Genomic DNA, 14,526 nt, shown 5'->3' on the forward strand with positions numbered 1-14,526 from the left:
ACACAAACAGACTTCCCTAACATTTGTTGTGGGCATTACTTATGAGTCCTTACTAAGATAATAATTCAGTTTAAATCCAATTTAATTCAATTTTATTTATATAGCACCAAATCACATCAACATCATCCCTCAGTTGAAGGGTGTTTCTCCCGTCTCTTCTTTAGTCTGCATTTAAAAATGTCAATTATCAGTGGTTATAAATGCTGTGTATCTAGAAACAGCTAATATCGGCCGATATATCAGCACCACTGATATATCGGCACCACTGATATATCGGTCAGGCTCTAGTAAGATGAATTTGGATCATAGATGCTGTCAGATTGTGTTCAGACGCATTTCCATTTTAAATTAAGTGCAAATGTAAACAAATCCTAACATCAGAAGATTGTACTGTGAAGGAGTACTTGGAACTTTGACAGCTAGTTTTTGGTTTATCTCTGCGTTTTCAGGGTTATGAAGGGGGTTGAGTTCCAGTTAACATGTGCCACCTACTAATCAGTTAACAGATGTGCAGTTCATAGTTGTTTACTGGTGGATCTCATGGCGCGTCCACACCAAGTTCTACCTCATGATACTCGTGTACATGAAGACCTGTAAATATTCACCCCTGGCAACCGACTAATAAGGACGTTATAGATCATATTTTTGCAGTTTACCGTGAAGTCATATCAGTCAGCTCACTTTGCTCCAAATAAAACTTGAAGCATTTAGCTCCAGGAGCCCTCACACAGTGTCAGTGAGCTTAGGCTCCAGGTCTGATTGCCGGTGGTCTCGGGCGAATGTCAGCTGATGGATTTTTGTGAGTCAGAAGTTGAATTATTTTAACTCACGTGAATGTGGTTTCACCGCTGTTCACATCATCTGGTGTTAGTTTGTGTCAGTTTGTCTTTATCACAAACTCATCGTATATAATTGAAGCACGAGATGACCTTTCAAACAGTTTTTTAACAACTTAGCCAGTCCCAGCTGTCACAGGGCGGGAGGTGAGGGGCACCAGCTCAGAAAGACACACACAGCTGTTCACACTCATGTTCACACTTACGACCAATTTAAAGTCATCACTTAACTCAGCAAGCACATCTTTGTGGTGTGTTTCTCAACACAGGGGCAACTACAGTAACACTTTCTGGTAAAACACTGCCCTCTCGTGGGGAAAACTTTGCAGCCTCCAATTACAATGTCCTATACTTTTCTCCTTTAGAATCTATAACTGTTGTCTTATGTGATGTATTTTTATACACATGACTTTGGTGTATCTGCTATAGCTTATAATTGCTCACAGAGGGGTCGATCAGATGTGTTCTTGACACAGCTAGAAATTTAATGTCAGTGTTTTTCATCCGCATACAGTGGCACTCCAAGTCCTTTCATGTCTGGGTGATTTTGGTCTAGAAACAGTTGTTTTTTTATGTTTAAAAAACTAAATTCAGCTGAATTTTAAACATGAAAGTCCACTATTAGTCGAACTGTTGGATGAGTTTGTGTTGGTAGGTTGTATTTGCATCCTTTCTGTGGTGTCTGAAGAAATTAGTCCTTCTAACTTGTCGTTTGTCTTCACACAGATGAACAACCGTCCAGTTTTCCCCTTCCCTTCGCTGCCCAATGGGAACATGTGCTACTCAGAGAACAAATAGGAATCAGTCGCTGTGACTTCTGGACGGCAGAGGATCTCAACTTGAACTGAAAGGAAAAGACTGAAGAATAAGAAAGTGCCAGAAAATGGACGAGAAGACAATCAAAGACACCCCTCCCTCCCTCTTTTTATTTGTTTTCTTTTCTTTCTCTTATGACGAAACAGTGATGAAAGCTGTTAGAGTTCATGTTTGGTTCAGGGTGGCTCAACAGGACGAAAAATCAGGATAAAAGCTTGGATTCCTCTTTCGGATGTGGTTGGATTGTACCAATGCAAAACGACTGCTTGGCGAGAATATTTGGATGTATGGGAACCAAAATGAGTCCAGTCTGACTGAGTTGATCCTTCTGATGGAAACAAGTTAAAGGGCGCTGCTTTTTAACAGAGGTAGGTGAAGCTGACATGACCAACCAATCAGACCTCAGCCACCAAAACCCAGTTAACCAACTCAAATTGTTTTAATATATTTGAAATGAGTTTTTAAACAAAAAAATGCCCCAAATTTTGAAAACAGGTTTTCCAACAGCTGGCAGAAACTCAGCAAAAAAAGGAAGGAGGCTCCACCTGGTGGTGCTATCCAGCAATTGCACTTTAAAAACCAATTAATTAAGAGGAAGATCACTATATTAGTAAGGTCATGTATATATTCCGCCACAGATGAGGACTGGCTGGTTGGGTTAGCTTCCCCCTGTTGTAATAAAAAGCAGATGATTTCCCTTCTCCTTTATTTTTTATTCTTTTTAAAAATCCCCTTACTGTGTGGATGGGACATTTCTGGGTGGGACAGATGGACCTGGAAGTTAAAGGAAACATCACTGAGGCAACCGCCTGTCAATTCTCTGCCGTCTGCAATGTACACAATTTCGACACCTTTGCTAATTTGAACGCTCAGAAGGATAGCATATACCAACTTTTTTTTTTTTAAACATTGCTGTTTTATGTCCCTTTGAACAGGCATCCTGATTCAGTTCATTTCAAGTCTTTACTGTCCCAGTGAGGGAGATTTGCTTTGCAGACAGGGTAGAAAATTATTGTAGTTTAAAAAGAAAAGAAACGCACAACCAGACATCGGCATCATCCTACTAACAGACCATATGTAAGATTTAATTCAGTGAAAACAGCTGCTTGTTGATATATTTTAAGAGCTTTGTCACTGAGCCAGTTTTCTTTCCTTCCTTTTCCTTTTGTGTTGTTGCTTTATTTTTATTGTACCAGGAAAAAAATTGCAGATCGTGCCTTAAACTGACAGGAACTTTAAAGGGACAGTCAGTAGAGATTAATTAGAAGACCAAAGTTGCCCTTGCCTTAACTAAGTCACGCAGGCCCAAATAACCTCCAGCCACTAGGGAGAAGCATGCATTCTCCAAACAAGCGGTGCTCGAGGTTGCAATCAATCACAAAAAACTTCTTTGTGGTTGTTTAGATCATTACCAGATTGCTGCGGTCACCTATTGTTTCCATGAATGACAACTTTTTTTTACAGTTTCACTACCACTAAAATAGTTTGCAGACAAGTGAGCGTCAACTGCTTCAATCTGCTAGCGACCAACGCACTTGCAAGGAGATTTTCGGCACAAATGATTCACCCAGCAACTGCAAGCAACCATTGTTTGCCTGTGTGACTGAAGCTTTAGCCATTATTTGAGATTTTTTTTTGCACTACTCCTTTAAATTGTTTGACTTGCCAAAGCACAGTGAGAAGTCCGAGACTTACTATTGCTAGACAAAAAACTGAGAACAATTTAGACAACTTTAGTAGTTAGTTGTTGTTGTTGTTGTTTTTTAATTATGTCATTTAAAGGTTATATCGAAATGTTTTATTGATAAAATCAAACAAATTAAAATAAAACTTAAACTGAGTCAAAGTTCAGATTTTTTAAAAAACTTTTATTGTTATTTTTTTTTTAAATCCAAACAACTAAATCTTAAAAAAAAAAAAAAACTGAAGCTGAGGATGTTTTTCAAAACCAGATTTCTTGTTACCCACAACAAACCTCCATCCTTTGTGTCTTTTCTTCTTCTTTTACTCATTTCTTGCTATCGGAGTAACATTGAAACACAGAAGTAAAACACTCAGAGGCAGCTATTGTATATTTTAAATGAGAGAAAAATGAAAAAAAAAAAAAAATTCACACTTTATAGTGTCTTTTAAATTGACCTCTTTTTGACTGTCTGTTTAAAACAGTTTAGGAAACAAAGCAACCCGTTCTGAGCTGTGAATTTTTGTTCACATGACTAAACCAGTGGGATCAAGGTTATAAACTAGTGCTGTCAGGGTTAATCTCGTTAAAATTACGTTAACACCATAACCGCATTATCGCGGCAAATCTCCGTTAGCGAGTTAACGCGGATCGCCCCGCATTAGAGCGTTAACACATTAGCGCCGTCCAGCCCCACGCACTACAATACATGTGTGGAACCCCACAAAACAACAGTTGGTCAGAGAATAAGTGAATAACTACACATAATAATGTTAGGAAAATATCTTGATGTTTAATGTGTCTGAAAGAAAAAAAAAATCTGCCAGTATATCATAATATTGGATTTTAGATTACCAATATCGGTATTGGTATCGTTCTTTAAAACCCTATATCGCTCAGGCGCTAATTATCTGAAAGTGTTTTTTAGTTTTTTACAGCTTGATCTAAAGCACCAGAATTTGACCTCATGCAGCTCCAAGTTTATGCCTGTGTAAACGTCGTTGTGAACTTTTGCAGCAGTTTCACCAAAAGCCATGAAAGCAAAACTAAATATCAACACTCACGGGTGGAGATGGAGATTCAGTACAGAACTAGTTCTTCACAGCACTTCTGCTTCTCCTCCTCCTCCTCTTCTTTTAATCAGAGCTTTTCTTCATAAAGTATTCTCTCAGTGGAAATATAAATATCTCCTGTTGCTTTATCTACATTATACTGACTTTGTACTTTTACTCTACTTTCATTTTCAATCCGTCGGAGGCCAAGACTCCAAATGCAGTATCTTTGTGTAGCTGTATATAAATATATATATTTGTCCTTTTATGCTTTTTTTTTCTCCAAAGTATGTATTGTCATATATTGTGTATTTTAATATTGTATTGCCTTAACATGACCCACGCTTATCATTTTTTTGTACATTTTCTGCACATTGCATATGTATGTAACCTCCTGTTATGATGTTTTTTTATTATATCTTGTGGCTTTGCCGTCAATATTTGGCTTTAATTGTGTATGAGTGTTTGACTCTTTACATGCTCACCATATAAATTAAGTGTGATCTGATCACACAATGGCTTTGTTTTATTTTATTTTTTTGTGAAAACAAAGTTTTTCTAAACCTCCTTTAGGAAAATTTGGGATTAAAAATAAAACAGTGGATTGAAATTCATAAATACATATTAATTAATAATTAATAACGAATAAAGTGATTAATAATTCAATATAATATAATATTACTGGTTTGGATTGTTGTGATGGTTTCCACAGTGGCCACTAGATGACAGTGTAACTATTTTGGTAAGTTTGACTTTTTCCTTGAAGTTAAACTTTAAGTTGATGATTTCTGCAAATAGGGCTAGAAAATATATTTATAAAAAAATAAATACATACGTAGTTGTATGCTTTATGGACAGATAGATGTTTTGACTGTGATATAAAATTAAAATTGTGACAACAAATGTATTTAAAATTGCTCAAAAAGCTAAAGCTTTTCCAGTATATATGCTAACATGAGGCAATCGACCTTTAATGCAGCAATAGCACAAAATAAGTTGCTGGTAAATACATTTTTTTTTAAACTTGACATCGTAGAAGCCTAATTTAGGAGTGAATCCTTCTAAAATTGAAGACATTTTTCTGCTTTTGAAACATTTAAGATTGCCCTTGAAACACAATTAAAGAACTCATATAGAGTCCGGTGTACAAATCCATAAGCAAAATAAATTGCAGCTTGCAAGCTTTATAAAAGTGCTCGTTATAATTCCGATTAAAACAATGCTATTTTAAATTCAACTGATCGTTATTGTTTTCCTTACAAACAAACAAAACCATTACTGCAATTTTTAAACATACAAAAAATGTATAAAAATGTATTTAAACAATGTATAATAATAATAATGATAATCCAGAAAAACTTTGTGGTTCATATTTTGTTATATTTTGTAAAACAAAAAAACATAAACAAGGAAATGAATATTAACATCAGAAAACAACAACATGTACATTTATGATGTAAAAAAAAACGTTGTTTTTTACATTTTAAATGAAAACTCGGCGACGTTTTTTTTTTGGTTTTTCTTCTCTTACGTCACCTCTGACCCGAAGCGCGCTCTCGGCTTCAAATCAGTGCCCAGAAAGGTGCCCGGGAAGCGCGCGCCGGTCAGAGAGCAGAGTAGAGAGAGACAGCAAACAGAGAGGAGCGCTTTGAGGACGACAACTGAAATTTATCGACGATTCTTACAGTTTTTTGATGTGTCAGGATGTGAAGCTCAAACTGTTTGTTTTTAAATGCTGGATTTGAGCCGCCGGCGGGGCGCCATGGACGGGATAAACCGGTGACGGTACCGTTACTACTTTGACATTCCTCACCGGGAGCCTCGGTGCCTCAGCTTCACTGTGAGTTTATCTATGGCGTCTGTTTCAGCCCTTTGAATTAGCGCTGTAGTTGTCGTTATCACGGCTCTGGCTAACGGTGACGCCCGGGATGTTGCACATTAGTCGGTGAGAACGGGTGTTGGTGATCCGCGGTTTCTGGACCAGTTTGATGGATTTCCTCCAGCTTCACTGTGAATAAATCAGCGAGATGTATGCCGGGCGGAAAAGAAGAAAACCGGCCCAGAAAGGGTACGTTATGAAAAACTATATTTGTTATCGTGAACGCCATGTAAGTAGTAATGAAGTGGGTCTGTTGTAAGCTTTATTTTTATACACAAATATTATATCATTATTTAAATATGAAATATATATTATATTGGTCGTATTTATTGTAATGTTATGAAGACAGGCACAAAAAAAATCTTTTTTAAATGTTTATTTAAAACACTACAAATTTATAGTGTCACTGGCATGTTACAGATCGATGGATACAAATAAAAAGGCAACAATTGTTTAATAGTAACAAATATTAGCTTTTGATACTGACAGCAATGTTCCATGTTATTTTTGTTATCATCATTATTATTATTGTTATTTGTAGTAGTAGTAGTAAAAGTGCACTTTTACTAGTGGTGGTCTGTTAACTGCTGTAATAAAAAATGCATTTCTTAGATTATGAGATGACCAGAAAGACTTCCCTTTTTCCTGTATTTGGGAAACTCTTTTTTGCTACAGCAGTTACTATATTAATATTATTGCTAACAGGGGATGGATGGATAATAATAATAATAATAATGTTATTATTTTTATTATTATTAAATAACAATTATAATGGATGGATGAATTACTATGCTGATGCCCAAATAGAGGTGTGGTAGTACGTGTCTTGCCCTAAGATAGCTGGGACAGACTCTCATAGGACACCAGTGCCCAGCTCCCTCGACCCTGAATTACAGAAGCAAAAGAAAATAATATCTGACATATGCCTCTCATCCGGACAGATGTATTGTATTTCACATGTGGCTTTGAGCCCCACACCAAAACAAAATCAGTGAAAAATGCAGTGAGTGCCATCTGTAGAATTCACAGAGCATTCCTATGTCCATAAGTGCACAACTATATAGGATTTTGGATTTTTAAGACTGATACCAATACCGATATTTGGCCGTTTAAAATTCTGATATGAAAGTTGATATTTTTTTGTCTTTCAAAATCAAAACACAAATAGATTTCTCTTAGTATTTGCTTCATGTAGGAATTTATGACTCCTTACTATGATAATGTTAGATGTTAGTTGTTGCAAACAGGGAAGTTGCAGAGCACCCTCTGGTGGACAAACTATGCAACGAAATTCTCGAATCTTCGCTTTTTTACTTTTCAGTTATCAGCCGTTATAAATGTTGATACCAATATAGTGGCAAACAACTAATATATATATGATTTTATTTATATATTGGCAATCAGAATTATAATCTGAATGCATTGTTGTGCCAAACACATTTTGCTTTTCCAACGTCAGCTCTATAATTTATCTTGTTCAGGGTTTGTCGGTTCATTGCTTCATTTCTCTTCATGTTATTTAAAGTTGTTACATTATATGTGGTATACAGGGACTAGGGTAAGATGTAATAAAAGGACAGAACAAAATAGAAATGTGTAATGTATCACCAACTGCCGCACCTGTAAGAAAAACAAACATACAACACCTGTAACTCAAACATTTGAAAATGCACAGGTACATAAATCAGCAATCTTCTTGTGGGATGTGTGTCTGTGTGTGTGAGAGCGAAAGAGAGAGAGTGTAGAGTGTGTGTGTGTGTGTCTATGTTACGAAATGTAAAATGAAAAAGAGGGTGGGAAGCCTCAATAATGCTCCCATAAGCCAGAGAGCGACAGAGATGGATCCAGGAAAACTGTAAAAATGTCTTGATTTCCAGAGTCAAACCGCCCCTCATCGAAGGCGCCAAATCCAACCCATCCAAACGCCACCGTGACCGCCTGAACTCTGAGTTGGACCAGCTCGCCAGCCTCTTGCCCTTCCCCGAAGATGTCATATCGAGCCTGGACAAGCTGTCCATCCTGAGGCTCAGCGTCAGCTACCTGCGCACCAAGAGCTTCTTCTCAGGTAGGAAACACTGCACAGGCTCACCTTTAGAAACACTGAGCTTTACTTTTACCCGTTGACCAAGGGCTGTCTTTAAGTTACCTTTGCTCAAGGTGGACTAAATGGCGGAACAAGAACACTGTAAAAGAAAGGGGTGTGCATGATTTATAAGTCCAGAAAGTCAGCTGTGGGATTTCTTTGTGGTCCAAGACATCATCTAGTTTAAGCCTAAGTCCTGTTTCCTTCACAACCACCTCTTTTTCCAATTTTATTTGTTCATTTATTTATCGTTTCTATTATATTTTAAGTTCAAGGAAGTCCAATATAAAAACCATACTTTTTAAAGAATTCAATCACTGTGTGGTGTTTGTCAGGTTATTGAATAATCATGTTGAATAAATGTGCTTACACTTATTATGGTTTTTGCCATAAAAGAGCATCTCTGCTGTAGCTGCCAGTAGCTCCTCACAGGAAGTTGACTGCATCTTTGCAGGGTGAAGTGATCTCGACTTAAAAAAGTGCAAAAGATGCATCTTGAACTTGAGATAGATGCAGAAAGAAAGAGAAGGTGGCAAATGTCAGCTTTGCCCTTTTCCTTCCTCGCCTCCTGAAGTAGCTTTTCACACCTCACAAAGAACCTGCAGACACTGAGGCAGAAAGCATGCAGACAGAGATGGGGCCGAGAGGGTTTTAAGTACACAGAAAGGAGGTCAGAGAGGCAGTCTGCGGGCCAGAGCAGACGGGAGAGTCAGGAAGGTTTTTACTGTTGTAAGGCAAAGAAATGATTCATCACATGGAACATCAGTTACTTTAACACAGCTGTTTATGATGTAGCTGAACCAAATTTTATATAAGTGAGGCTCTGATGCAAGGTAGCTGGGACTAAGTTGGGTGATTACAGTTCCTCCTATGGCCTCCTCTCTCCTTTGTCCTTCAGTTGCATTTTAGGAATTGAAACCTTCAGTGTGTTGTAGTAAGACTAATGTCCAGGTCACAGGTAGGAGGACAGAGGAGACGAGGGTTTTTTTTGGGGGGGGGGTTCCCATGTAGTTTCCATGTTTTGAGTGCAGACTTTGCTGCTTGCCTTTCTGTCCTCTTTGGGACTCTGTCATTGGTTAAATAAAATCCTGCTTCCTCCATTACAACCCACACCTTGCCAAACAGTGCAGACTAGATCTGACCAGATGCAATATATACACTCACCAGACACTTTTTTCAGTCCACCTGTTCAGCTACTCGTTAATCAGCCAATCACATGGCAGCAACTTAGTGGATTTAGCAACGTGATCAAGACCACCTGCTGAAGTTCAAACCGAATATCAGAATAATAAAGAAAGGTGATTTAAGTAAATTTTAACATGTTGTTGTTGTTGTTGGTCTGAGTATTTCACAAACTGCTGATGTAGTGGAATTTTCCCACACAACCATCTCTAGAGTGTACAGCGAATGGTGTGAAAAAGAGCCACAGTTCTCTGGTTGAAAATGCCTCGGTGATGTCAGAGGTCAAAGGAGAATGGTCAGACTGCTTTGAGCTGATAGGAAGGAAACTTAATCAACACTTGTCAAAACCAAGGTATACAGAAGAGCATCTCAACAGTAGCAGAAGACCGCATCGGTTGCCACTCGTGTCAGCTAAGAACAGGAAACTGAGGCTACAGTTCACACAGGTTCACCAAAACTGAACAAAACACACGTTGGGTCCCTTAGTACTAACTGACGTCATTTAAACACCACAGCCTACCTGAGTATTGTACCACAGTGTACCATCTTCTGATGGCTGATTCCAGCAAGATAACACACCATGTCACAAAGCTCAGATCATCTCAAACTGGTTTCTTTAACATGACAATGAGTTCACTGTACTCAAATGGGCTCCACAGTCACCAGATCTGAGTCCAGATAGTACCTTTGCGATGTGAAGCCAACAAATCTGCAACAACTGTGTGATGCTATCATGTCTATATAGACCAAACTGAGGAATGTTTCCAGCACCTTGTTGAAGTGATTTTCAAAAATGTAATTTGGTTTCTCTGGCAGGTTAAAACAATACAGCTAAGTTCTAACTTTTAGCTATTACCTTTAAAATTGTGACTTAAAAGCATCACTTTTGCCGTTTTAACCTCCTAGGACCTGGCATCCACATATGTGGCCATCACATTTTGGATTGACTAGATCAAAATACTAAATTTTGCTCCACAAGGGTCTGATATCCATTTACGAGGACATTATACTGCCTCTGTTTTATCAAAATTTAAAACAAATGTACAAATCGGGTTTAAAAAAAAAATCCGGTGATTCTTTGTTTTTACATTCATTGGGTCCCAATATGCCCAAATATCAAAGAGAAATTAAAAATGCATGCCATGGAAGAGTTCAGGTCTTAGGAGGTTAAAGCTGTGCAGGAACTCCGTAGCAAGGACACAGAAACATATCCTGTTCTTGTTTAAGGAGTTTATATTTGGGTCCTCACCAGTGTTGGTCAAGTTACTTGAAAAAAGTAATCAGTAACTAATTACTGATTACTTCCCCAAAAAAGTAATCCCATTACTTTACTGATTACTTATTTTCAAAAGTAATTAATTACTTAGTTACTTAGTTACTTTTTAAAAACACGATTTACAACCTGAAGAGGTGATAAAGTGATAGATCTGTCAGGCCAATTCTACTTTTTCTGCATAATCCATCATACAAAATGTAATCAAATGGAAAAGTCTCTTTTTAAAACTTGTTTTATCAGTTTTAATCTTTTAACTTTATGCATCAAGCAAAAATAAAATTATATGCACCATTCTCTGACTTGAATAAATTAGTTTAACATTTAAACCTATTTTCTGCACATTCCAGCACATAAAATAAAATATTTTTTGTGTTTACACTCAGTCTTTCAAATAGATGCAAGTAAAACACAGCAGAAAATAAATAAAGTCAAAGACTAGCGGTCCTTTTGCTCTATTTTCACCTGTAAAGCAGGACTGAGGTAGGCGGAGGTTTGCCCTGGTGCAGGTGCGCCGCGGTCAGTTGAAGAATCCGCGAGTTTCTCTGTGAATTTCCCATTACGTCGTTGCGCACTTGGTGCTTGTTTAGGGGTTTTTTTCGCTGTAAAAAGAAGTTTTCTTCCCACGCAAAACGGACGCTAATGTTTTTGTCACTTTTTATGGAATCAAACTCAAAGTAAGGTCAGTACTTCCACGCTTTAAACGCTCATACTCTCTCCCGCACTCGATATATGATCCATTGTTGATCTGCACACAGCTGTTGTCACTAACGGCGCGCTCCCTTACGTCACTGTCATGAGACATTCTTGCAAAAAAATCACGGTTTTAGTAACGCAGTAACGCAGCGTTCCTACGGGAAAGTAACGGTAATCTAATTACCGTTTTTGCAATAGTAATCCCTTACTTTACTAGTTACTTGAAAAAAGTAATCAGATTACAGTAACACATAACGCGTTACTGCCCATCTCTGGTCCTCACAGAGAGTAACTTAGGAGCTGCCTGCAGTTAATAATTCAACCACGTTGAGCCTGAAGAGTTTATACAACAGAGCGAGGCTCAATGCTTGATTATGAAGGCAATGGTGTTTGTAAGGGTGTCAGTGATCGTGGTTGGTGGTGCTCTTTTTAACTTCAGTGGATATTACACATGGTTATGCTCAGGATATGTCAGCCCATTTCTACTGGAAATGCCTTTTGGTTAAACCTTCAGCAAGGAATTTGCATTTGCACTGTTACATTTTTATATCACTGTAATGCACATAAAAAAAACAGCTGCTTGTTTAAGTGAAAATAAATGGATGGGGTTTTTTTGCGCTGGTAAAGTTGTGGAGTTGTATTTTGTCTCGCATCAATTATATCGTCAGTTATATCGTTATCGCAAATTTTCAAATATATATCGTGATAAATATTTTTGGCCATATCGCCCTGCTCTAGAAGTAACTATATAATTAATTGCCCAACATTGGTCATTATATACTGTATTTTGCAGACAGAGAGTTACAGACTCTCTCCCAGACCACAGACTCATACTCATAATACAAGTCAGAGCTTTATTTTTTTTTTTAAAAAAAAGAAAGTTGTGTTTTAAAAATTGGAGTTCATGTTATTTTTACTTCCAATAGTGTTAACATACTACACAGGTCATGAACAAGATTTTTTAAAATTTTCATTGTAAGTGGGCTAAAGCACTTAATTAAAAGTAGTCTAACATAAATGTAAACGCTGTAATTTGATTATTTTAATAAACCATGTAACTTGGATGGATTCGATGCTGGCGTGACCTCAGTGCACACGTCTAAAGGACCGCTCAGGGAGTTTGTGTGTTTGCTCAGACACACGAAAACTTAGAGGGAACATTGGTGGTGACCCTTGCGTCTGTGATTCAGACTCTGTTTAAGAAGTGCAAAAGTGCAGGAGGATCAGCTTTGTCGAGGAGTTAGCGGGCTTACAGGCATAGCAGATGGATTTTACTCTGTGTGTGTGTGCGTGCGCGCATGGGTGTGTGTGTGTGAGGCAACGCTGAATGTTTTCACAGATTATCCATTAAAAGCAGATTGTACATCTGTCCAAAAACAACAAACAGCCCTCAGAAATCTGCTCAGCCTGAAAAATCCTCCAGCGTCAGTCAGCGTGAGGGAGAACGCAACTTTGCCAGTTTATACAAGATTATTTTGTGTGTTCAGTTAGATTTACTCTCCTGCTGTGTGAAATCTGATTGATATAAACTTAATCTAAGTAATGAGACTAACCAAAAAGGATTTACATATGGCCATCAGAGTACACAGACGTAGCTCCTAAAAATAATAACCTTTATTGCTTTATGCTTTATTTTCTGATTTAATTTCATTATTCATTCAACATATTGAGGATGCATTAAATCGTGTGTTGAACCATTAATAGTGGCTTTTTGTTTTCTCACAAATCTGTGTGTTGTAGACTTATTTTGGTTTTTAAAACCTGCATTTTTGTCCATTTTAGAGATATTTAGAGCAACATTTTAAAAGAGTAAATGATAAATATAAAGCCACAAAGTGCTTGGATATCCTGGATAATTCTCTTTTCTCACACTTAGAATGAGCCAAATTTACAAAATAATCTTTGAGTTTTTTAGAGCATGACCCAAAATAGAGTGACTGACTGTAAAACAAGGAGTCTGTGTCCATAATTACTTTTAACTGTGAAGGAACCACTCGTCCCAAACTGCGCTGCAAATCCCAGATAACACAGGGAATGACTTGCAGCCTTCTTTAATTTCATCCTTTTTCATTATCACAGTGTTGCATAACAATAGTTTGACTATATGTTGTAGTTTGTGAGTTGTGTGTGTGTGTGTGTGTGTGTGTGTGTGTAGTTATTAGGGACGTGCATTATGACAAAGAGGACACAAAAGTGCTGTTTCAGCGTTTCATACATTCACACATTTCATCGTGGTCTTGCAAAACACACTGTTCACAGCAGGAGTATTCAATTAAAATTTAGGGAGGTCTAGTAAGAGAACATTTCCTCAAACAAAGCTCCAGAATGATGTAAATTTTACCTGCATTATGATTCAGTGCATATATATATTTTGAAGTAGCAGTTGTAAGTTGTAAATATAACAAATACAGATACAATTCAACAGTATTTCAGCCATTTTTGTTTATTACTAACTTTCACAGTGATCACAAAATTTTCTTTTCTTGTTTCAAGTAAAATGCATTTTTATTCACAAATGAGAACACCCCCCCCCCCCCCCCCCACCCCACCCCCCCAGCCCTGACTGAAACATTACTTTCACCATTAGATGAGTTACCTGGATTTACTTTGGCAACCTGAAAAGGACTCTGTCTGTGACCTCTGACCTCTGTACTGGAGTTCTGGATCTGTCTGGGTTACTTACTTCCTTCTCTCTTCGTTTCTTTTGCTTCGTGTTCTGGGACAAAGCTTATGGCCCCCAACCCTGACCTCACAGCCCATTGTTCATTCAGTGGGCTGGTTTCAGTTTCTGTGAAAATGTACTGTTTATAAGGTTGGGGAATCCTGCAGTCAACTGAGACTGAAGAAGTCAGTTGGATGAGTGACGAAACGTTTCTCCCACTGAAAACGTGACGTCCAGATGAACAGAATCAACCTTTTGAGATTTACTTACCTGGATCATTGAGTATGCATCAAAACATTGGTTTGTAGTGTTAGCTAGTTATCAGATAAGCATGAGTTTGGATGATTTGGCTCACCTGATCCACTC

At 37.7% G+C, this 14,526-nt stretch overlaps 2 protein-coding genes across 2 annotated transcripts in view; both read left to right on the top strand.

Moving 5' to 3' along the window:
- Positions 1-5,622, top strand: part of LOC146361211 (aryl hydrocarbon receptor-like) — a 100,947-nt gene extending 95,325 nt beyond the window's left edge. The window contains exon 11 of the mRNA XM_084920902.1: positions 1,563-5,622. Within this exon, the coding sequence (XP_084777028.1) occupies positions 1,563-1,634 (72 nt within the window). The 3' untranslated portion in view covers positions 1,635-5,622. The remainder of the gene's footprint in view (positions 1-1,562) is intronic.
- A 203-nt stretch (positions 5,623-5,825) lies between these two features.
- The window catches only part of ahr1b (aryl hydrocarbon receptor 1b), a 55,532-nt gene continuing 46,831 nt past the window's right edge, over positions 5,826-14,526 (top strand). The window contains exons 1-2 of the mRNA XM_084920903.1: positions 5,826-6,453; positions 8,142-8,329. Of these exons, the coding sequence (XP_084777029.1) occupies positions 6,413-6,453; positions 8,142-8,329 (229 nt within the window). The 5' untranslated portion in view covers positions 5,826-6,412. The remainder of the gene's footprint in view (positions 6,454-8,141; positions 8,330-14,526) is intronic.

The sequence above is a fragment of the Perissodus microlepis genome, chromosome 23, assembly GCF_051167445.1.
Source record: "Perissodus microlepis isolate ML-2025 ecotype Zambia chromosome 23, ASM5116744v1, whole genome shotgun sequence".
Classification (NCBI taxonomy): domain Eukaryota; kingdom Metazoa; phylum Chordata; class Actinopteri; order Cichliformes; family Cichlidae; genus Perissodus; species Perissodus microlepis.